A 25612-nucleotide genomic window follows, 5' to 3' on the forward strand; every position below is an offset into this window, starting at 1 on the left:
AGTAAAAGAGCAGGGAATTAAATTGCCTATCCTTGCTTTATGGAAACCTAGCAGAAAAGACTTGACTAACAGTAGTAGTGGTTGTTAGGAAACCCCATGGTTACAGCTTCAAGAATCAGAAAATACAAACACCGGAACAACGAAAAACCCCTTCAGTTAACAAATTTTAGATAGCTTTGTTTTGCAAATGGAAAATAATGTCTTGTAACAAATAAGAATGACAAAATGCAGAAGGTATCATCCCATAAACATCTTCAACATTTGGCAAAAAGATATCTGCAATGGCTGGGTGTTTCCAACACCATACTTTTGGAGCATGAAGCCCTGGAAGCCTGACATAAAAATTCTGAAAATAATTTTTCCATGGAACTGATGTGGCCAGCTTTGTGACTATAAGACAATTACAAAAGATAATTACTAGTTACAATTTAAAAGCTCATTGGTACTTCTGTTGTGGCAAAAGCACTAAGTTCTTCAAAGGAAATCAATCTGAAAAGTCTTTGACAGTATCTATTGCATATACCCAATAGCTTGGGAAATTCTGGGAAAAGATTGTGAAAATACTTATGTGAAGTCAGGCAAGTAAAACATCAAAAATGTTAACAGAAAGAGAAACACTCCAAATTTACATTCGTCATTGTCACTGTGAAAGAGGTTAGAACAGATTCGGTGGCTGTTATTGATAGTAGGCCTTTGTAATTATTTTCAGGTGACTTGACTGTCTTGTAATACTGACTTAAATCAAAAGCCAATTAAAAAGTTATCTATAAAATTTTAAAGACATGGGCTTTTGCCATCAGGATGAAAATGTTCATATTCTTAAACAAATGTCTAATAATATAAGAACATATTACTGATTATTCTTGAAACTAGTCTAACCTGTTTTCTGAAGTTGCTATGCTATTGTTTTAAATTAAAAACTTTATTTGAACTATACATAATTTTTACTATAATTTTAGACTATGTGCTATACTAACTTCGGACTTACAGTTCTTTTCAAATAAACTTCAGGTTTAGATAATTTTACTCATAATATGTTAAAAGCTTAATAACATGTGGTAATCTCAATGTGGTAAAACTCAGATAGATAGAAAGGTGGCAGCCAAAGCGATGATAACAGTACTTCCCTGTGTACTATTCCACCTGCATTCCTTCTGAGATGGGCAGTCCCAGCCCATGCACAGCTCTGGGGTGGTTCCTAAACAGTGTCACCCCTAAGAGTATGTTCTCACTTGTGTTTCCCTTTGTATCCTATAAACAGAGCTGTTACTGCAGGTAAACAGTAAACTACACCAAATAATTTTCCTGTTAGGCTATTCTCCATCTGGGTTAGCCCATTAGGCAACTACACACACGAGTTTGTTGGTACTATGAACATAATACAGTGCTCTGATGTGAGTTAATAGCAGTGTCTCTAAATGAGAAACTGAAGCCTGAAACATAATTTTCTATAACTGAACGAGACACTTATTCTGGTCTAGAAATATACCCCTGTGTTTAACAGGCAAAGTGAATAATAACCAAAGCAGATTTCTCAGCAAGCAAAAGCTAATTATGACCTCAACTGAAACTGTCCAGAGCACTTGGGCAACACCCTGACAGGAGTAAACAATGCAGAGAGGGCATTTTACAAGGTCAGCAAGAAAAGATTAAAATGATTTGTGGCATAGGAATGGAAAATTTACCCCCTAAGATGAAACCATGAAGCTGGTAAGGTCATAAAACTACAGACTGATGTTAAGAACTAAAAGTTTTCACCTGGACCTTTGCTTATAAAGATGGTTCAAGACTGCAGCAGTGAAGGCAAAATTTCAGTTCCCTGGCCCATGCTTCAGGTAAAAACATCCAGTTTTAGAGTGTGCGCCGAGCTGACCCAGGATGGGGAGAGTACTCTCAGAGGGGTCAGTACATGTTGGAGGCAGGAAAGAAAGGAAAGGTTAATAATTTCTGGTGAAAAGGACTATGAACGGTTAGAGATGTTTCACACTGACAGTGATAATGTGGACTGTGAGAAGCATATAAAGAAAAAAAAACTGAGTCAATGCAGCAAGTGTTCATAGTTCTAACATATTATAGAGTATGTATAGCCTTCACAGAAATGTTACTTCTTAGGGCTAAGAAATTTTCCTGCAAAATTCCAGAGTCTAAGCGGTCACTTAATCTCACTATTATCTTTTGAATCTACCAAATTGTGAGGTTGCCCATTATGTAACAAAATAATGAGAACATATATAAAGAATGTGTCTCGAAAGTATTATTCTCCTCTATCCTCTTTCACTCTGCTGCAACAGAGTTAAGGAACATTCAGATTACTCTCCATCACTGCCTTCTTATTCCAGTACTAACATTTTATATGCGTGTGAGCTCATGCTGTACAAAAGCTTTGTTCTCTTATTTTGTGCATTTCAGTTGAAACTTTGGCTAATATCCTACAAACCATAACTACCTTTATATATATCTACAAATCTCAAGATATACTTTTGTTATTAGCAAATTTTATTAAAGAGATATGTATGAAGGTCATAACTGGCTGCAAGATTGGAATGATATCAACTTTCACCATTTTCAAAAAAATTCCAAGAATGTTCCTATTTCTGACATAAATAGGAATCACCATACACTCCTAGAGCACTCAGGTCAATGGCACTATACTCTCTCCTTGCCAATGCAAAATGAAGAGTAAATTACAGGGGCCATATTTTAAAGAGATATTTTAATTTCTTTTCCCTCCTTCAGGAGGTCTTACTGCTTCTCAATCAACCTCTTCTCCTTAAAAGAATTAAGTTTTAAGGCTAAGTACCATGCAGCTGTCTTTGAAAATGTAAAGTGTATTTTCAGATAACATATGATAATGTATCAGCTTTTTCAAGTTCATTGGTAAAGCTCCTCCTGCCATGCAGAAAAGAGGAAAGAAGAACGTGCTTCCATATCAGTTATGCACTGTTGGAATAAACAATTTCCATTTTTCTTTCTTTTCATGTACAGACATTCACTCTTCTCTGATTGTTCTTGACTTGCTTATACATTTGCTCCAAAATGTCAGAAACGACTATTCAGTTAACTGCAGCTATCAGACTTTTAGGCTAAGTTCACTAAATTTATGTCTACTCCCATGGCTATTAGTGCATGCTATTTAAATGAAAACCTTGACAAACAAATCTGCTTTGAAGATTGTATCTATCTACTTCCATCCCTACATAAAACCACCCTGATAGGGTGGAAATCTCTACTGAATAGTGCTGACACACAGCTAAAATTCCTACTACCCCTGTGGTAAGTGTGCAGGTAACATCCCACCTGTAAACTGGAAAAATCAAAAGTGATCTTGCAAATAACCACTGGAAAAAAATACTGCTGATTCCAGGTAAGTACTGAAAACGGAAAGGAAACATGATAATCCCTAGGCTTTCATGCATCTCTAACTGCTGAAGCAAGAATTCACAGGCATTTGATGTTTCCTTCACATGATGTTTCCTTTAAAGAGTTTTTTACAATTAAGATCACTGCCTCCCTAAGATCTTGCTTTATGGTGAACTTGCCACCAGCTGCCTCAAGAGAGGAGCCCAGAAGAAAAGATACGAGGACTCCCTGAAACAACATCTCAGCCTCGGCCATACTGATCATTATAACTGGTCTACTCTGGCCTCAAATCAGGAGGCCTGGAGACAGACCACCTATAACGCTGCCGTTTCCTTTGAGAACACACGCAGGATCACTCTCAAGGAGAAAAGACAACGCAGAAAGAACCGTGTCTTGCAGAATACACCACCTAAGGAGTCTTTCTGCTGTGCCTTTTGCAATTGGATATGTCTATCTCGTATTGGCCTCATAAGCCACCAGCGTGCTTGTAACAAACGTGGATAGAGCCTTCCCAAATCTTCGTTCACGAAGCCTAGCCATGAAAAAAAAAATAAATCACAATTAAGATGAAGTTCTCCAATTCCAAGGTGAAGTTGCTGATGTTTTGACAATTCTCTGAAAATCAGGTGCAAGTAAGAGAGTGCAGGCTTCACTCTCAGCTATCCTTTCGTAGAGTGGCAGGCTTTCCTCCTGTAAAGTGCCTACAGTCAAAAATCCTTAAATCAATAGAAATGAGTGCAAAAGTAACCCATTATCTCCTACTTTGCTATTGGCAAGGTCAGGGAACAAGAGATGAAATGTCTCAGCGCTTTAGCAGAAGACACTAAACAGCAATAGATGGAAGCGAAGAGCTTAGGTGGGACTTGCCTCACCAAACTTAACATGTCTACACCTCTAATCTTTAGAGATCTATTCTTCAAATATCTACAAACTTTCAACTCCCTTTACAGCTAATGGAAAGAAATAAGCATTTTACAGTGGCCTTCAACTAACCTATTTTAGAGGTCTATTTTGGGATGAGATAAAATCACAGTCTGAATGTGTTTATTTTTCTCTGTGGATTAGAAAACGAGCCTAGGGTGACTGGATCAGCTGTAGACATCTATATTTGGTCAGGTGAATCCCTGCAGCATCCAGTGGCCAAAATAACCATATAAAAATCCCAGAAAACTAATGAAGATCTATACTGTGGCATGTGCTCCTTACATAAAACACTCCAGGTCAAGGATAAAGGATCCCGGGAGCCATATTGAATACTCTTAGTGAAGAAAAAATAAAGCCAATACAAACTTTTCTAATAAATCTTTAAAATCTTAGCTTCAAAGATCAGGTCTAGCTCTGGAGATATTTAAAAACTGAGTAGGGATAAACCAGAAACAAACTTATGTTTACTCTTATTACTTACCCTTTTCCTAACCTACAATCTAATAAATAATTCCTCAGAATTTGTTCTGAAGCTATACAATAAAAAAGCGAAAAGAGCTGCTGCTCTAACAAAATATTTTTGGTCAGGGAAAGAAAAACTTAAACAAGCCTTCTCTCTCTCCTATGTGCAAGCTTTGCTTCAGTGGCCGTGACGGTATGTGATGGGCTGTGTTTGAACAGCACTGCTTGGGTTTGTGGCACTGGGTTGTCCAGACAGTCAGATAAGTGGTATGTCAGCAGGGAAGACAGCAAATATGTAAAGTGACATTCTGATTGTGGTCCTGACTCTGTAAGGACTGGTCACCCCAGCAGTGGTTAAATGGGGCTTTTCTGAGTGAAGTGAGTATTTATCTTAACTGTAATCTTTATAAATTCTAGTATTTCTTAAAAAAAAACAACAGTCTGTCAAAATCAGTGCAAGGATGCATGCAATTAGTTTATTTAACATGTCTATTCTGTCTTTTCTCCTGTAAAACTCCTATATATTCATGTAAAGAACTGCTTGTGCAATGCAGTATCTTTTAAACACATAGGAGCTTAAAACGTAACTAAACAATACTACTTCAGAAACCTGTATGAAAGAGCAATTACCTTCCAAATTAACATTATCTGTTACCTAAGCCTATAGTTATACACCACCTATATTTGAGAGTAGTTTCTAACTTGTGCTGATTGAGGGATCAAATCTCAGTGTGCCTTTCAGCTTAATCTTTTGTTGTTCTGAAACTTGCACAACAATAAGTCCTTCTGACTTCAGTGAAATGTCTTCCCAGAAGAGAATGGGAATGTACAAAGTTACTTCAGAAAAAAACTGCATTTATTGCATAGAATGTCTATGTCTTTGAATAAAACATGCAAATGTTCAGATGCTAACAGCTGGAGACAGCTTCCCACTGCCACAAGATCTTTTAACGACTGTTCCCCATCCCTCTTTGGTTACCTCCACTTTCAAACAATTTCTGTTATTAGGACAGATATTAAAGTAGTAGCTTTTCCATTTTATAATAAAGGTATGAAACCATTTAGAAACTTCAGGTATTTAGACTGCTGTATAGTAGATACAAATCGAGTCTTTGTACAAATTTTCATGGACATATTTTACAGGGCTTACAGTGTTCATGGACCAAAAACTTCTCTGCCACTTTTTGTGAAATACATCCCAGCAAGAATGCATACACCACTTGTGAAAAGAGAGGAAAATGTCTCAGAATACACTAAAAAAACTCATGCTGAGCTGGAGAAAAGATCCACATGCGTTCCAACCTATAGCCAGCAGAGTGACTCCTGCCTCTCTTCAAGTTCTCAAAGCTTTACAAGAAAACACTTCCTCCCTCTCATGCCCTCATACTCTCTGAAGTTCAGAAACAGGCCTAAAAGAGTTTTAAGCAAGTATTTCAACATGTTGTTCTCCAAATGTACAGATACTTTCTCTCCAATTCTACGCAACTGGAATTTATTCTAATCTGAAGCTAAGGGCAGCCTTACCTGCAGAAATACTACACTACCATTTCTACATAATAATCAAAGATCATTGAAAAGGATGGTTGAAATGCAGAATGGACAATAAAATCCACCAATAAAGTTAGCATAGTAAGGAAATGCTTCTATATAGATAGTTCTTTCCTCCTGCAGTTACCTGGATAGATATCTATCTGTTTGCTACCCTCCAAGAGCTACAGAAGTTCTGCCTTAAGGATCACAGAAAGACAATGCTGCTCAGAGATAAGATTAACTCCCACTGCACATTCTGCAATCTCTTCTCAATAGTGTCTTAGAGCACAGCAGAGATACAAAAGCATTCAACTTTCTTGCCATGCTGCTTTCTCTGGAAGAGGCTGGTCTGTGTCCCAAAAGCACCAGAAGAGGGGGAGAATAAAACTGTGTAACTCTTACAAAACTGCTGTATTTTTAATTAAAAACAACAACAACAAAAAAAACCCCAAACAAACCCCAAAACAAAAACAACAAAAAAACCTCCCAACCCAGATCTAGAAGTATGCCTTTTCCAAATGTCTGCCTCGCTGAAAAACAAATGTGACCAGTTTGCTTCCATCCTATTTCTTTCTTTCAGGCATATGGTTAACACTTATACGCTTATATTTTGATACTATGCATGATCTGATTTAGAAAAACGCTGCTCACAATGAAAATATACTAATATTATATTTAAAATCTGCTGTAAACCCCAATTGCAAAAATCTTCAGGTTTGAGATTCCCCTGGAGCTCTTCCAAGGAAAAGAGCCAACTACAATAAATAAGGTGGGAGGTTAGGGACTATCTACAATGCAGTGACTTGCTATCATTAGATTTAAAATACTCATGAGAATACAGTAGTGGAGGAAAGAACACTAATGTTTTTCCCTTGTGAAACATGACTTAGAGAATGTGTGGAAATATTCAATAGAAAAGGGACCAGAAATGGATAAAATTTACAATTTTCTATGTAGAAACCAAAAATATCCTAAAATCATTTTCAGAGGCCAATAATTTAAAGCAGGATCTCAATATAGAAGATATAGATAATAATGCTGTATCACTTATCTTTCAAGGTACAGTTATAAAATATATTCTTAGACGTGCACTGAGCCACTCAACAATACTTTCCTCTTTTGATAAACAAAAAAGTAACTTAATCAAGGTGGAAATCTATTTTCCTTGAAAGTGCAATGCAGGGCATTTTCAAGCACCTGGTCTGTTAAAATTACAGCCACACTTTCATCACCATATATCACAAAACTAAGGCAGACAACTTTCACACACACCCCCACTCCCTGTTACAGGGACAAACCCCTCACAGTTTATTACTCTTGCATACCTCAAACCTCTAGTGACAGCTCCCCTAAAACAAAGTACATGCTGCTCCAGGATACATGAAGGGAAGGACCACATTGTTGTCACATACATGAAGTAGAGAATAAAAATTGATGACTTACCTCACTGTAGAAGAAAACATATTCTTGTGATTCACCTCTTATACTAGATTTATTTTTTTCTTACTTTAATAAACACAAACATTTACTGGACCTTAAATATCATATTTAATTCCTTATTGTGGAAAATACAGATTTTCCTTTTAAATAAAACAAATGGCTCTAAAAAAAACTCCCAGAAGTAGCAGAATGATCTCTTCCAGAAGTTAAAAGAATTTATTTTTCCTAAATTCAAAAGCTTTAAATCTTAGTGAAATGAGCCACAGTGGAAAAGCCCTTTACAATATTACTGCACCTTATAAATAGTAAATGAAATTGTTTGAGGTCAAGGAAAGAAATACTGCAATCCTATATCAAATGTGCATAAAGGATGATGGAAGGTTCATATTCCTTATTCTTTCTTTCCTTTTTACTCTTTCATCTAAAATGAAGCTTTATTTATAGCTTCTTCTCAGAAGACCTTCCTGAAATATCCCTTAGAGGTATTTTCAGAAGAATTTGATAATTTAACTTTTGCTTATATTTGAGAAACTAAGAAAATATTGAAGAATCCTCCAAACAGAAATAAGATTCCCAAAACAACCATAGATCCATGTTTCTGGATTCTTGCTTATCTAAAAAAATCTCTGGGATATTTTAAAAACTTGCACATCTCATTTTATAATGTACAGATTCTCATCATCCTGGGTTACTTTTAAATTAAATTATTATTTAAATTTTCATTAAAAATCAGTAATTTCTGTAACCATACAAGTTTTTGGTTTTGTTTTTCTTTTTCAGTGCCCACTCTTGCTTGGCAGTAACGGGGTGTAATACTTCTCCTTTCCATATGGGGAAAATGACTGGTCTACTGCTGCCAAGATCAATCTTGTCTGTAGTAAGGATAACTACTGGGTGATCTTTTGGAACTAACCAAATGAATGACAGACATGTGAGAGTGATTCGAGTGCCTATCCACAGCTATTTTAAATTAAACTGACATTGGGGGAAATGTTGTGTACCCAATTCTTTTTCCCATACACTAGGTATTTTTAACTGGTTCCCATGAAGATCTCATACTTGCATAACCAAACCAAGAATTAGGAGTAAAGTCTCTCTGACTTTCATCTGGTAATGAAACCTCTCTTCCTTTCCAGAGGGCAGTTACAGATATCCCAAAGATGAGACCTCATTCTGAAGTAGCTACAGGTCTTCCTACCTCTCATAACTACCTGAGGAAAAGGAAGGGAAATGGCCTCTGAGTTTCTGGACATAAACTTTGTACCTCCATGTTCTGGCAGTATTATTTCCTTACATCTATTTAAGTCTCTCATCCATGTAAATGAAGTAAAGAAACATTCTGCATGCAATTATAAATATATCAGATTAAATAAGCCCCTAATGCTCAAATTGAGAAAGTTTAATATAAGTATTTCACTGTGAACATTTGAGGTGAGAGCAGAAGAACCATTCACAGATAATACTGTCAAGACAGAAGGAAAAGAGACAGAAAAACTATGAAAAAGCTGCACATGCATAATAGGATTTTTTTAAGTTCAGTTAAAAAGAGAGGAATTCTGTACTCTTTAGTATATATAACCACTGTCACAGTACAAAGCCCTTATAATTTTCCAGTGCTCCTGTACATACTGAGCCAGAGTAAGGCTGAGGTACTGCATGCAGACCATCAGGTTCTTTATGAGTGGGAGAGGCAGGAGCTCCCACTTCTGATCTAATTTTGATCTAATCTGCAGTCAGTAAATGACCTTGCCAGTAACCTGCACCACGGGTGATTTCTCTCCTTGATAAACTCATGGAAGAAAAATCCATTGAGTGCTATGAACAATAAAATTCTTACATCTGCATTAAGGTATCTCTAAGACAATCACCGGAGGCAGAAAAGATGGTCAGAGAAGCACCATTCTGTGTTTGCCCTATTCACACCTCCTCCTTCTACTGGCCAGAGACAGAGCCCATGGTCTGCACCTCTTCTGACATTTCCTCAGTTTTGCTTCAAGAAGTATTGCTATTTATCTAAGAAGCTTGAATTCTACAGAAGTCCCAATGCCTATGAGGTGGGATGGCATTCAGTAATTGACATGACAACATAGTTGTTTAGTCACAGGATTATGGCTAAGAAAAAAAAAAACTAATATAAGGGAAGAAAATCAAATTAATATTCTGTACTCAGGCACATCAGCAGAGGCTAATCAGACTGTTAGTCCATTAGTAAAACCACAAGGTTTCACTCCAGCAGCTCTGAAACAGTAATGGATTTTCCCATGAAAACTTGAAAGAAAAGGTGAAAAAAGGTTTGTGTGGTATGATGGAAAGGAATGCCAGACACAGCTTTGGTCAAACATTCCCATTAAATATTTTCTCATTACCCACTAGGTTCACTCACAGGCCAATTTCACTGGCTGTTTACCAAGGAGGTTGAAGATAATGTTTACTGCTCTATACTGTTTTTCAATTTTCTAAGCTTACTGGCATTTCCTTTAAAAAAAATCCTTGTGAAATTAAAAAACACATAAATGTTTTCTCTTCAGAGTAGATTTTCTGTTACTCTGATTATATACATTCTATACCTTATATACATTACTGTACATTATATACATTCTACCACTAAACTGGTATACAAATGCCTTCAAAAAGTATTATTATTTTTATTTTATACTTAAAATAAATTACTAAATATGCCTTTTTTCTTTAACAATTCGGACTAAATCCAACTGAAATCATTGAAATTATTTTCATGAGGAATGAGAGCAGATTAAGCTCTTTGGAGAGAGAGATTCTGGTATATTTGTGCTTTTTACTACATGTATCAGCATAGCATAACTTCATTTCTGCAACACCTAAAAAAGCCCAAAATAGAAAGATTAAAACTATATATTTCAGCACTAGATAACATGTAAAATGTAAAGAAGCATGTAACTTAGTTGCAGAAAACAAACTGAAGTCTGAGATAACATTATCCATTCATCTTTAATTACACTAATGCTCAATGCTATCTGCATTTTTGAGAGTATAAAGAAAAAATGAAAACTAGGCAAATAGTCCATAGAAAGCAAGTAATTACTGCACTGCTGAAAAAATGCTTTGCTAAACTACACAAAAGATATTAATCTACCAATTTACAGTCCAATGATCTTTCCAACGAACAGCGTTTACTGCTTACAAAACATAAAAGCCAGCTTCTTGAAAATTCATTTGCTTTTAGCATGCCTTTTTGCGTTTATATTTCATCAAACTCAGCAATTTGAGAAGAACAAGAAATGAACACTAATGAAAAAGCCAAAAGATACAAACAGTAGAAAGATCTTGAAAAAATATACTGCTTCTATTTTGTAACACCGCTTATACTAATTTTTCTTCTTTTAGATTCAGGTTGATATGCTTAATTTTGTTTTTCTTAGATGTGTACTATTTAATCTGTAAGCTAGACAGACTGATTGTACAGATATTATTAGTGCTGACTCACTGAAAATTATGTGATAAGAGCAGTATTTATGTCTCAATTCTTCACCATTATTATTTTGACTATTTTCATTTCCATTATATGCAAAGCAGAAGAATGACAGTCTTAAATTTTATAACCACAAATGAAGAAAACCAGCAGCACTAAACCTCTGTAGACTGAAGTAATTTACTACAGTCTTAAAAAGTACCATATAAATATCAGCACCCATATAAATTTATAGCATAAAATTATGAACCTGCTGAGATTTGTACACATACTTAAAATTTTACTATGTGAGTGGTCCCAGTGAAATTGTTTATTGACAGTTTCCTACTGTTGGGTCTCAATTCCATGTCTCTCCTGCATTTTGAAGCAAAGAATAAAAATTTATGTCTCAATTCTTAGAAAAACTGATAGAAAAAGAATCTTTACTTGACTCTCCTGTAGCACTACCTATCTCAGCAGGTAAACAGACCCTCTAATTTTGAGAATTAGAAGACAAAGTTAGCAAATTAAAACATGCAGGTTGGTGACCAGTATTTCTCACTATTCTCACTAAGTTCTTTTGGAGATTCAGGATCTATCACTGAAAAGCTCCTCATTCTTGCAGTCTTAATGCTCAAGTGAAGTTTCCATACACTGTTGCTGACTTGACCATCACTAAAAGGAGATGCCATCATGAACACCTCCAGACACTCAGCTCTTAGGAGTTCAAATTCATTGTGAATAGAATTATTAAATTATTTTGTTGCCTGTGCCCAAGGACAGAAGATCTCCTACAAAAGCTGACTTCTTGCACTTCATCCTTTTCTCAGTCATGAAGTTTCAGAGGAGATACTGAGGCACTCATTTTCTCTCAGAAGAAGGTTATAAACACTTGCTTATAAAACTTGTATCAGAAAATAAAAATCCCCTAGAAATTCTCATGTGTTAAATTGAGGTTCAGTATGTTCCATAGGAGAAAAATTCAAAACCCAATTTATGCTACTTTTGGAGAAATTCTTTAGTACTAAATAAAACTTCCAATGGTGTATAAAACCCCCTGTGTTTAGATTAATGTTTAAAATAAAAACAGAGACTTTTTTTCCCCCTCCACAAAAAAAAACCCATGTTTTCTGCTTTGATAAGAATTCTGCATTTTTAATTTGCAAGACTACTGCCATGGAAATTATAGGTATAACAAATCCATCCATAACCAGATTTTGCTTTAGGATGAACTAAAGGAGAAAACAGGATTTGAAAAGAAAAGGAAATACAAATGTAGATTTTGTATAAATGATCCCCACCATAAGGAGGGTCGGCCTCCTGTGCTAGGAAAGACTACTGCCCAGGGTTAAAAAAAGTGCAAGAGAAAACAATATCTTGAAACAAAGTGACAAAGTTGCTAATCTCACAGACTGCAACAACTAATGGCATGCAAGCATATGTTGCCGTACTTATCAGCGGCAATTCTGTTTTAATTTCTGCCACTCCTGTTCCTTATAATCTATAAGCTTTCTTGTGTACATCATACAAGTGAAAGGACCTCTTTTCAACTATGGTTATTAAGCTTTTCCCTTCTGTTTAAGGGAATAGATAGTTCAAGCCATACACAGACCCCTCTGTATTACAGACTCACAACTTTAGGGTTTTATATTACTGGTGAGAATGGTATTTTTTATGGAGAGATTCCCAATGATACCTTCCTTTCATCATTAAATTGTTGCAATTACACAAGCTAGAGTTCATTGAAATACATTCTATAGTAACCACAAATTTAGTTTCAGGGACAAGTAGGAGTTTTGTCACATTAAGGCATTTCATCATGATAACTGGTGGAGTAAACAACAAAAACATCTAAGTATTTTAGGATTCATGCCTCACTTTACAGATTTAGAAGGGTTCACAGAAATCCTTGAGAAACACAATGGTAATACCAAAGCAGGGAAGTCCTATTGCTAAAACACCTTGTCCTAGGATTTCTTTTTTTTTTTAATTGAAACAAGAATAGCACCTATTTAGTTTAGTCTAGCCCTATCTCTTACTCATGGAATAGGAAAATGACAAGAGTGTTAGTAGATAATTACCTGTATGAGAGGAAAAAAAGCATATGAATATGATTTCATTTCATATTTTGAATAGATGACAAAAGAAAACTAAAATACATACTGCATCTGTAACTTCTATCTCATACAACTTCTGGAATGTTTCACGATAAAAGAAAAAGAGCTTCCCACTGCCACCACCTTTCTTAATAGAGGTGCCTGTGACAAGTATTTTATCATCTGGGCTGAAACAACAATCTGTCCTGTTGAAGAAAACATCACAAACATATAATTAACATATAGAGAACTTATATATAAATTGCATTCCTTAAGAGCAATCCTTTCTATTTGTTAATCCTTTCAAGACAAGACTTTAAAGTAATCTTTTGTCAGCTGTCATCTATTACTATAGTTATCAGATATCTATTGTTATAGTTATCAGTTACAGTTATCTATTACAATTGCTATTACAGCTGTGCACAAGATGGTCAAAACTGGCAGATTCAATAAAAATCCACCTCCCAACAAAATTCTCCTCCACTCAAAAGTCTTGCAAACTTTTCAATATGATAAACAAACAAAAAAAAAAGTACTTTCAAATCTGGTTATCATCATTAAATAAAAAAACGTATCAGTCATGAAATCTGTTTTTGCTGATGATACATTCTTCAGTGATGCAAGGTGGTATGTTTATACATTGGCCAAAAATGTTTGTCATTTACTTTTCCACTCTGTTACAAATTGCAGTCAAGACTGAGCTGCCCGTTGCTTGCCTTTTTAAGATCTTATTTTAAAATTATAAACTGTCCTGAGGGTTGGATTTGGCTGTGTTACAGCTATAGAAATGCAAGCCATACCAATAAAAATATTAAAAGCAATACTTAGCACTATGCAGTTAAATAAAGTATTTTAGTACCAAAGAACACAGCCATCAGCACTTCTGACACCATAACCTGAATTCATACCAGGTACCTTCATGTTATGTCTACTTTTTCATCCAGCTCTTTTTTATTAATCATAGACTAAATAAGAATGAGGTGTACACCTATATCTCATTACACAAACATAAGGCAACGAATGGGCCTCCTCCTAAAAAGTCGCTAATCTAATAAGACATAAGACATATTAGACTGAAAAATGGTATAAAACAAGCAAAGTTAGCTATGCAATACCATAAAAATGGTAAGAGCTTCTAAAGCAATGTGAATCTCTAAAATAGCCAAGAACTGACACTCCACAGTCCTCCCTGTGCAGTCCTTTCTGCACAGTTCTGCACCTACCGGCAACTGAGAACTCCAGTAGAACCCCATTCAGCAAAAATATTGCTATTTCTACTAGTTGGAATAAATTAGAGTACTTACATGGGAAAGAAGCTGGGCAGTCCATCCGCTGAATTAAGAGGCTTTTTAAATTGTCTAATATCCCATATCTTCAAGGTATCATCTCCTATGAAACAAAAGAGACAAAGGTTAGCAATAAAGAATTAAAGCCAAGAATTAGGCATGTCAGAAAATTTCATCCTCTAATTCAGACAGAAGGAGAACAGAATGATAGAATAGAAGCATTCTAAACGGGAATGGTTTGGAAGATTTTTGTCCCTAAATGACTATTACAGTACAAGGATAAGAAGTTCAAAGTGCTACACTCTAGTACATCAGAAACTTCTTCTCATAGGCTTAACTCCATCACAGTAATCCCTCCTACTAAGAATCACTGTCCACAGTGGAATCAAGTTCCCCAATCACTAGTTTATCCTGTGTTTGTGAGCACTGGTGCTTTACTACTAGGAACAAATTTAACTTTCAATATAGCAAAAGAAATTAAAATGTTGCCATGAATGGTATAGATCAAAAACTAAACAAGTTTTATGTGTTTGGCTTCTACCTGTCCTGAAAAAGCGATCAGGAAGGATGGAGAGCTCATGAAGTCTTCCTCCTTCTTTAGCAGGCAAACAGCAACAAACTCCTATCTCAGGATGGTGAAGAGGCCCTGGCATCAGTCAGAAATCCTCGCGGTGAAGGGAAGCAAGTGAAACCACACTTGCTTTAATGAAACCTTTTCACCACACAACCTTTAGCCATAAAAGCTAAGATGGAGGTTACAGCAAGACATTTATAGCAATTCTCATCTGTGTTTGATAAACATGCTGTGCTTGTAGGCCAGTAAAAGTTAGGCTGTTTATCCCTTTTCAGAAAGTTATGACATGTTAACAAAGAGAGAACAGGGGGAAGAAAAGAGATTAGTTAGTTATTCTCAGAGGGATCTACATCTCTGCTGATTATTCTTCTCAGATACATCTTTCCAGTGTGCGACAAGCTACAGACTTTGAGCTTTGAAGCACCTAGACATCTCCTAGCATTTGACATTAGTGCCTCAGCACTTTCAAGGGTGAAAAGAAGGACATTAAAACAACAATTGTCTTTAAAAATACCCAGAGATTGACTCTAGACCAAAAGTTACAAAATCTTTCTAACCAAGGAGGAAAAGGAGGCAAGACCTGCTTCCTTCCAAAGCACGAATCTTGCAGGGAAGTAATTTGGTTGTCTACAAGTATTTTATGGACTCATAGACTTTAAGCTCAGGAGCTCAAAGGAGGCCTTGGAAATAAAATGCTTTTTAAAAAAGTAACATGCTGTAACAAAAGAAATCAAGGCCAGCAGTGCCCTTTACAGGGAAAGCAGTAATGTGTGGCCTCATACATCATGTATGTTTATATTAAAGACTAGGATAACTCCTTACTGCAAAATATTTTTAAAAAGTGGACAACTTAAATAAATGATGTCTAGAGCAGAGTAGAAGCTAAAAAATGACAACAGAGAAAAATGTTGAGTCTCTATTTTGGGAATATCTGTTTTCTTATTGTTTCTCAGTAGACTCCATCCCAAGCATTTCAAAGCTTTTGGTCTTGTAAAATAAGCCCTCCCTTCTCCCTCCCCCCCAAGAAAAAAACACTTATTACTGAGATGTTACATCTAAAGCAGCAGCACTTTATAAACATATGCAAAGGACACCATTTGGCCATTTTGCAAATCTCCTAGATAGGGACAGATCTACAGCTAGCAGCCAAGGCTGTTCTGTTTCCAGTGGAATGAGCCTTGACATGATCTTCAAGCTGTAGTCCTCCCAGGCTTTAGCAGGAGAGATGCAGTCAGACGTAGTAGCTATAGCTCTTCTGCTAACTAGAAGAACTAATGGGCTGGTTAAAAACATTAGAAGACTCTAGCAGGACTCAAAGCTGTGGTTGTTTTCAAGTCAACACTGTCTTTGTGCAGAAATAGATAATTAAGTATTTGGAAAGGGAGAAATGCTAGTAGAAGTACTTGGCTAATGCTGTGAAACTCTTATCATCATTTAGAATTTGCCCAAATTCACTGTTCCTAATTTGCTTTTCCTAATGAAAATTTTCTGTGTGCAAATGTGATTGATTACTGAATCTAATTTGCGTTTAGAGTTGAAATCACTGTCACGAAGATAACGGAGTATTAACTTTCCTCAATACTAAGGATTTTTTCCAGTAGCATTCTACTATCGATGCCTAAGAGGCTTCTTTACTAGAGCTGTAGCACTACTGTTCTGTTTTTAATTACTTTATAAATGAAAAAAACCTAGTTATCCTTAAACAAAAACATATAAACAGAAGTTGTGCAGTTCAGTATGAAGCATTCAAAATAGTCTACTGAGATCATTCAGTATTTTTTTCTTGATGGCAGACTTGTCTGAAGCCTGGCAGGATTACTTAAAGCTTTTATAGTCTTTTTAGTAGCATTTCAAACTCTATTTTTTGCCATTTTAATAAAAAGGATACCAATAAACAGGCTCAAGTCTGACACAATCAGGTCAGACACCATTACGCCAATGGTATTGAGCATTGGATTTATCAAGAGGTAACAATTAGGTCCTAGAAAAACAGTCTTTGGTGAGCCAAGATAGGCATTTAGCAAATGCCTTTTAGTCAAAATAAGACCAACGCACTGATACTAGAAAGATTTTATCTGATTTTTAGTTCTCTTTTCAGAAAATGATGATTAGGAAGACAAGCACATGAATGTGAATGGGCACAAAAGAAAAAAAAGCGCTGCCAGAAACTCAAAAGCTAACAGTCAGCAACACTAAAAGGGGGAGCCCTGCGTTGAAAGCAAATCAAGGATAGCAGGTGTTCACAGAGATCACTGAGGAAAGCAAAGAAACATAGGAAATGGGAGTTTAAAAAAGAATAGGAAATACACAGCATAACAAGAAGGGGTATGTGTGAGAGGGCACCAGAATATGTTTATAAACTATGAGCCTTTCTGTGAAGGCTTATGTGGAGAGAGGTACCTTACAAATACCTTACAGAACAAGGTATGTGCTTCTGCATTCTGCACTGGTTCTACAGGAGGAGCTGCAACAACTAAAGAATGACCTTTGGAGGCATCAAACATTGGGACCACAGCCAAAGGTCTCGGGGCGGAAGTCACAAATCAAGGCACCTGCACGTATATCTGCAACAGCTCTCACCATCACCTCCATCCATACCAGCCTGGTCAGATTAATTAAAGTACACTATCTTCTCTAAACATATGGAAGAGAAGGATACTGGAAGACTTTGAGAAAGCCATTTCAGCTCCAAGTGTTGTAAATAGTTAATATTGAAATATTAAAGCTAATTAATGCATTTTTGGCATTGTTGAAATGAACAGTGCTCAGATTACTTGACATAAACCCATTTGATTTTTAAAATGCTAATGTCTGCATTTACTATAAAGAGCAATATATTATTCCTCTACACAAAATAGAAAGTCACTGTACATGCTGCTCCGTAATCCTTGAGGAAACTGTATTCAAGGTGTTTCTTTTTAATCCAATTGCAAAATGAAATATCTTATTTTTCCTCAAATACGCTGTGAAAAGAGAAATACAACTAAATATTTAAAAAAAAAAAAATCCAAACCAGAAACAAACCCAAAACCAAACACAAATATCCAAAGGAAACACCAAAACATTTTTCTTGAGCTCAGATGCAAGCATATATCTACATAAGCTATCGGATGGCTTTGATGTGAATAATTTTGCTTGGGTCTAGCAGCATTGAATTTATTTTCCCTATATAAATTTACTGGTTAAGATGACAGTGAGTCCACACAGTGTCTGTAACACAGAGAACAGATGAACCACAAACTAAAAGCTGTCATGAGATTCACGGAATTAAGGAAGTCATTGTTTCATATTATGGCAAAAACTAACTCCCAGACATATCAGCAGTCAAGAAAAGTTTTTTTATATTCAATATTTTTACAATAGGTCCCCAAGTCCAGTCCTACTGCTTATCTTTTTCCCTGCTAAACAAAGAAAATGTTCTCCAAACATGATTGTTCATGGTTTCAAGCATGCAAAAATATCACTTTCTTAAGTTTCTGTCAAGTTACTACCTAATACCCAACAAGAATAAGACTGGAAACTTTCATAAGCAGCTCCTTAGATTTTCCTTTTCCCTTGTGCCTGCAGCTGAGCCATGCCTCAGCTCTCTCATATCCAACACAGAATCTACATCAGATGCAGGAAAGCCCATCAGGCTTTCAATGAAAGTTCCCATGCCCCAAACAACTATTCCTCTCTTTGATCCTCAGCACTTGGCAGGTGTGTTAATCTATGAATGCTAAATCCACATCTGCTTTCGTTGGTACAGATCCAAAGCAATACTCATATTAGAGCCCTAACCAAACAAGTCAAAATAAGGTATGAATCCTCCTTATTCCCTAGCACAGTGCACACAGAGCTTTTTCTTTTTTTTTTGAATATGTTAGACAAAGGTAGCACTTTTATCCACACTGAGTGGCCAAATTTCTCTGCAGTCCTACATTCTGCAAACAATCAATCAGCATTTTATACAGCTTAGAGCAGAGTGTGATAGATAAAACATAAGTAAATGAAAGTCTGTTTAACATGACACAAAAACTGGAGACAGATGAGGAAGAGCAGGCAACCAAAAGTGCCACATGCAATAAAAATAAGCAAAGGTCATTTTATGTGATCGACATTATAAATGTGAAACAGAAGAGAATTTACATAAATGGATGTTTCAACCACTAGTGAATACTTCTCACATAAGTATTAACCTTGTTTGCTCTTATATTTAAAAGCACACTGAGGTTTATCCTTAAATCTCATACTCTATGTGAATTTTTTGAGGACAACACCACTAGCAGACAGAAGCAGCATTTTACTTAGTGCAGAACAGAAAGACACACAGTTCACCTGCTTTCCCAGCAGGAGAAGGTTCACACACAGTAAGAGTCTGGTTCAGTAAGGACAAGCAAAGTTGAGAGCTTTTACCTCAACCACTTAGAACCCATTCATGATGGGCAGAGTGGCAGTAGAGCTCTGGATTCAGGAGCCTGAACCACAATTAGGAAACAATCCAAGTGCCATTAGTGTCGGTAAGCCTAGGGCCATCAAGGACAAGACTACCATCCGCTTACTCTGAAAGATGTTTTCTGGGAAACATAATGTTTGGAATCTTTGAAATGCGGCAAGATAAAGAGTCAGTGAGGCAGCATCAATAGCAGTTGCATTTCACTGTACCCATATGCACTTGTGCCACTCTACCCATCAGGGACAGGGGGACAGGGAGGACACAAAGCAATTGCAAGATACAGCCCTTGGCTAGGAATCACATCTCCTGCTTCACAGGTTTTGCCATCTATGAATACCTCTATCCTGGTACTTTGTATACGTAATCTCATTCTATGTCCCATACTGACCAGATGTCCTATGCATATGTTAGGCATATTGTCAGCTGACATTAATGCATACTGCCTCTCCCTAGGCCTGTTTATTTGGCCTTGGGGCAATGCTAATGCATACACAGAGCTTCTGGTTACAGCTGGTTTCCATCCAGACAGCTTGGATGGTATGCTTGCACCTGCCTGCAAAATACTGGGTAGACAAATCTCTGCACGAAACATTGTTGTCTTCAACAGACAACGTCCTATCCCAATAATGAAGTGAATGACTCCTCAAATACATCTTTGCCTTCTCAAGACTTGTTCTGTTATCCAAGACCCATTTATAAAAAATTCATCTGAAGTTTAGAACACAAGACCTTTTTCCCAGTCCTGTGGATATTTCAGATTTTTCTGCCATTCAAGTACATCTTGGCCAGTCAATTCCAGTCATAAACTTTTGATGTTTCTAATATAGATTAGATAAAAATTCCAATTAGGACAGAAAATGACACTGTATGAGGAATTAATAAATCCAGAACAGAGAGACAGTTATTGAGAGGCAGTAATCTTCCCAGAAACAGCTAAGCAATAAAACTGGACTTGTTTTATTTATAATTCAGCTATTAATTTCCTTTTGGTGTATTATTAATGCTAGACAAGAAGACAGATCAGGAACTGCGTAATATAATCAGCATAGTTCTCTTAAAATATTTCTTAAATGCTGTAAAATGCACATTCAGGAACACAGTGTTGTATGGTATATCAAATAAAAGCAGTAAATTGTGAAATACTTCAGGTTTGAATCACTAGTGTCTCATTTCACTACCTCATCTCCATCATAAGCAATTACATTTAACAATGATTCAATTTATATGGTTTGTTTAATGAACAATTTCAACTTACCGAAGTTAAAACTGTCTTACATTCAACATATCATAGGGTTCTTTCAATCACCTACCTCCTCGGCTGGCAAGGACAGTCCCATCATAGGAAAACGTCAAGCATGAAGTGTCAGTGCCTGAAGCATGGGCTTGCCTGCAGTGGAACTTCGTATGTACCTGTTTGTCAAACAAACAAAACATTACAAAATAGACATTACAAACAAAATGTTTCAAAGTGGGACAAATATTTTATAGCATTTTGTGTACTCTGATGCTATTCCTAAATTTAAACAGAAACCCCTGCATTTTTAGAAGCTAAATTTCAACAGCCTTTTAAAAACATCACGCATGTTTCAGAATAGGCTCTCATCATAAGGCCTTGAATGCAAAATTTAACTTTTTCATAGGTTTAATTATACAGTACACACTTAGTGCTCCCACCAGCACTGAATAAAAAGTAGTTATGCCTGGTTAAGATAAAAATACATTTGAAGACAGTTCTCAACACTCCCCTAAGCAGGCCTGTAGTTACAAAAACTACCAAAATACAATATACATACTTTCCAAAGGACTTTAAAGAAGGACTGGAGGAACTTACTTTTCCCAAATTTAATCCCCGACAAACTTAATGGCTTACATAATAGAACAAAGTTCAGATATTTTTAAATTTGTGTTCCATTTAGCTGCAATAAAATTCTAGTTTGGGAATGATGTATATTTCAATTATTTCTATTTTGCTGATAATTCTAGAGAAAGGTTGAAATTGCTTTCAGGTTAACATTTTATTCTTATTCATTAAGTCATTATTTGGTAAAATACCTAAAAATTCTATTAAAAAGGGAGGAACCTCAAATTAAATCTTAACACTCTTGTAAAATCAAGCTTGCCTACTTCCCAACCAAAAACAAAGGTCTCAGCTAAGATACCAAGAAATCTTTCATACAGAAGAAGGGAAAATGGAAGAAAAGTGAAAAGAAAGAAAGAGAGATAAAGGAATTTGTGACAGGTTGATTCCTTACACCTAGGTAACTATGCTCCTCACTTACCCTCTTTTCATAACCAAAAACTAATTCATATAGCTGTACAATTAAGCATTCAAGACATAGAGGTTGCCAGTACAACTGTATCTCATCTTCCTGTCTGCAAGATAAGGTTCAATACATACAGAGGAGAAGGTGACAAATTAGTGACCTTGAAGTCCTTTATTTATTGCAGTGATGAGCAAAACAGAAAAATAGTATATTTTCAGAGGGGGTTTTGAACAGCATGCAGAAAGTCAGCCCTATAACGCCACCCTAAACAGTAAGAGGACAAAACACTGAGCAGCTGCTCAGTGATTTCTATCCAAACTATGCATTAAAAGAGACACAGTTCTACAGAATATGAAGGGAGGATGTGATCACAAAATGCAGTCACACAGGCTGAATTCCGCTTGCACAGGAATACTCAGTTACTGAATCTTCTAATTTTTGACACGTACCTTACTAGGGCTCTTTTTTATGGGCTATTTTGCAAGTAAAAGAACCAAACTAGTAAAGCAGCTAATGTTGTTTATTGTTTAGAATATTTGTTCTAAATTTGGTTCTAAAGCTAAAGAATATTCATGTGATGACATTAATAACTACTGCAATCTTATTTTGATGTGCAGATTTAGTCAAATATTGAGAGGAGTCACATGAGGCATTCCCTCCACAAATGACTCTTCATCAAACAAGCGAGGACTTCAAATACCAAGTACATGCTTCTTACAGTATTTTGGAGATAGAATATAATGGCTTACGTTTAGTCTTAGTAATTGTTTTCAAATTACTGTCACTTCTAACCAATTTTGCATACCCTGGAGTAAGTCTATGAACAGACTGCCGTTTACAACTGTATGACTTTGGTGGGAGTGTTCATAAATAATAAAAACTATACTTTATGCATCCAATTACATAAAATTTTCCAATATGTTGTAACACACAAAGGATAAAGTGTGAATTGGCTATCAGAAAATAGATTTTCTCCAAATAGTATTTGTTAAACATTAACAAGCAATTAAAATTATATATTTTCTGTCTAAGAAATACCATGGACACTTACAAAAACATCATAAATGGTTAATAATCACACTTTAAAAAATGCCAGAAATATTACATTATGATATTAAGCTAGTTCAAATGAACTGGAAGAACTTCATTTGGGCTCCACAACATTCTCATCCCTTACAGGCAATGTCACATTGACATACTTACATTAAAATATGATGTTTTTCACTCTGCTGTCCAACTTAATGTGAGGCTGTAGGATATTTTCCTTTAACTTCATCCTTAATCAATCTGAAATACTTTCTTTTGTTTTGTGTTGGATACAAATTAAAATACAGAAAAGATCTGGGGTCCAACTAACGCCTTTTCTTTTATGTTTAATTAAGTAAAAACCCAAACATCTATGGATAAGCAAATTACATACCAGTTCAGAAATTTTGTTATTTTCCTAGGGTCAAAGATAATGATTTTATTTAGCATGAATTTATGAATCCATTAATAAAACCTAAACTGTCTCTTTCAGGAATTAAGCAACTCACCTTAAATTGGCCCAAAGTTGTGTCAGGGAAGGTTTAGATTGAAAATTAGGAAAAAATTCTTCACTGAAAGGGTGATCAAGCATTGGAAGAGGATGCCCAGGGAAGTGGCTGAGTCACCACCCCTAAAGGTATTTAAAAGACATGTAGATGTGGCCCTTAGGGACACAGTGGTGGACTCAGCAGAGTTAAGGTTAATGGTGGGACTTGAAGAACTTAAGGGTCTTTTCTAACCTAAATGACTTTATGACTCTGTCACCCACTGTGGAGCAGTCTCAATGAAGTACCTGTACTTCAACAGGTTCTTACCCTTTTTCAACTGTCCTATAGAAAACGGAAAACAGCAACATACAGATATCAAAGATTGACCTTATGTACCCCCTTAATCACAAAAACAAAACCAACAGAATTAATTTAGCCCAACTCTATCCAGCTTTGATGCTTTAGGATTTCATGTAAAACAAGACTTGCGTGAAAGGGATAGTAAGATTGCATCAGCAATTCTGTTTGTCTTTAAAAATAAATTTGCTCAGTTCACCAGTAAAAAGATTGTTTTCCTAACTTTGAGCTTGCAAGCTTGCCCTCCATATATTATTCTGCAAAGGAATATAACCCTGAATTGTAATACTAAATCAAATATTCTAAAATGATTGAAGGTTGCTCTAAAAATGATAGAAGGTTGAACAAGAAGTTTTTACATATACTGGCAAATGTTCATTGCAGTTTTCAAAGAAAATAATGTGTTTGGCCTCTGATCTCTTAATATTTTTAACAGATGTCTAATCTTGCTAACAAATCATTACAAAAAAAATTGTTATCAGAATGCTTTTTGCTGGAAAGACATGAAACAACAGAACTAATGTACACAATTCAAAAGTCTGATTCAAGAAGGCGAGAGCACTGAAATATCAGATAGAGATATAAAAGATAATTAGGGCAAAGTGTATCTACATATCTCCTTCATTACCCTTCTCCTTTTGTTGCAGAAGTGCCTGCTATTATGAAGTAACAGTCATGTTACTTCATAAAAGCATACTACAAAGTTTAATAAGTTCATCAGTCCTTAGTATTTTTAAAAGGTTTAGTTACTTCAGCAAATTCTGCAGTAAACCACTATCTTCTGCAACTTGTTTAAAGCCTCTCTTAGCTAACAACTTCAGCAATGTAAGCACTTTCTTCCTAGCTTTGTATTAGCACATATATTTTTGTTAAGCAATTACAGCTGACTGTACTTGTGTGCAAATGAGATGACAGGCAGAAAACACGAAGCACATGTGAGAAAGGACAGTTGTATGTATCAAAAACAAATACATGTCAGGATTTGCAATACTGCCGCAGTCCTCAGAGAGGAAGAGAGGCAGAAGATAAAAGGAAGCCAGAGAAAGGATTGGGAAGGGAAGAGTTGTGAGGTGGAAAGGTACATGACCAGAGCATCAGTAATGAGTATCCCTTGCAAAAAAATCTGGGTGGATTGAGGAGGACCCATACGGGAAGTGAATATGCCATGTGAAGATGGCACATGAAGTGTTTATCACAACCGAGTGGCCTACAGAGCCACGTGGTTACAGCTCTGCATCACACAACTGCTCTTCTGCTCAAAAAGCCTAAATAAAACATATTCTAGGGAAAGCAACTAGATCTACTCAGTTTGGTCACCTCAGAAATCCAAGCCATGTCCATGAGAAAAACAACAATATGATAAACTAATGAAATTTTTGAACTTTCCACACTGTTTCTGGGATACAGTATTTCACAGTAAGCCAACACTTTCCCAAGATTATAATGCTTCCCACACCCTGCCCCCCCCGCTTTTCTTTTAACAAAACATTGAATGTCCCAGCCAAGAAATTCTTCTTCCTTTTTATTCCTAACATCTTCTAGATTTTTTAAAAGCACAGGCAGTAAATTAAGGCAGGCCTTGGGGAAAGTGAGACCTACAAAGATTTCTTTATCAATCTTTCCCTGTATTACAGATGCGTCACTAAATTTTACTTATTTATTAGTATGAACACAGTCAATCATAAAACCACAATCATGTCTACAGCAAAAGGAACTCTGTCCAGTAATGAGTGTGCCACTAGTAATGTGCAATCTACTTCAGTTTGCTTCAGCACAAAGAAGGTGTGATGTGAACAGGGAAGCTCATCTCTAGAGATGCCTCCGAGGCTCACTCACCAGCTGTTTCCTGTCTTTCACATCAAGGAATGTTTCCAAGGCTCCTTGAGAGCTGGAAACTTGGGATTTACACTAGTTTCAAACTAGCTCAGCAGAGATGCCAGACA

At 36.1% G+C, this 25612-nt stretch overlaps 1 protein-coding gene across 1 annotated transcript in view; it reads right to left on the reverse strand.

The window, feature by feature from the left end:
* The window catches only part of WDR70 (WD repeat domain 70), a 133392-nt gene that overhangs the window by 19672 nt on the left and 88108 nt on the right, over positions 1 to 25612 (reverse strand). Inside the window, exons 11-13 of the mRNA XM_064642608.1 lie at positions 20845 to 20944; positions 14544 to 14628; positions 13307 to 13445 (exon numbers count right to left, since the gene is read on the reverse strand). Of these exons, the coding sequence (XP_064498678.1) occupies positions 13307 to 13445; positions 14544 to 14628; positions 20845 to 20944 (324 nt within the window). The remainder of the gene's footprint in view (positions 1 to 13306; positions 13446 to 14543; positions 14629 to 20844; positions 20945 to 25612) is intronic.

The sequence above is a fragment of the Pseudopipra pipra genome, chromosome Z (assembly GCF_036250125.1).
Source record: "Pseudopipra pipra isolate bDixPip1 chromosome Z, bDixPip1.hap1, whole genome shotgun sequence".
In the NCBI taxonomy this organism is placed as follows: domain Eukaryota; kingdom Metazoa; phylum Chordata; class Aves; order Passeriformes; family Pipridae; genus Pseudopipra; species Pseudopipra pipra.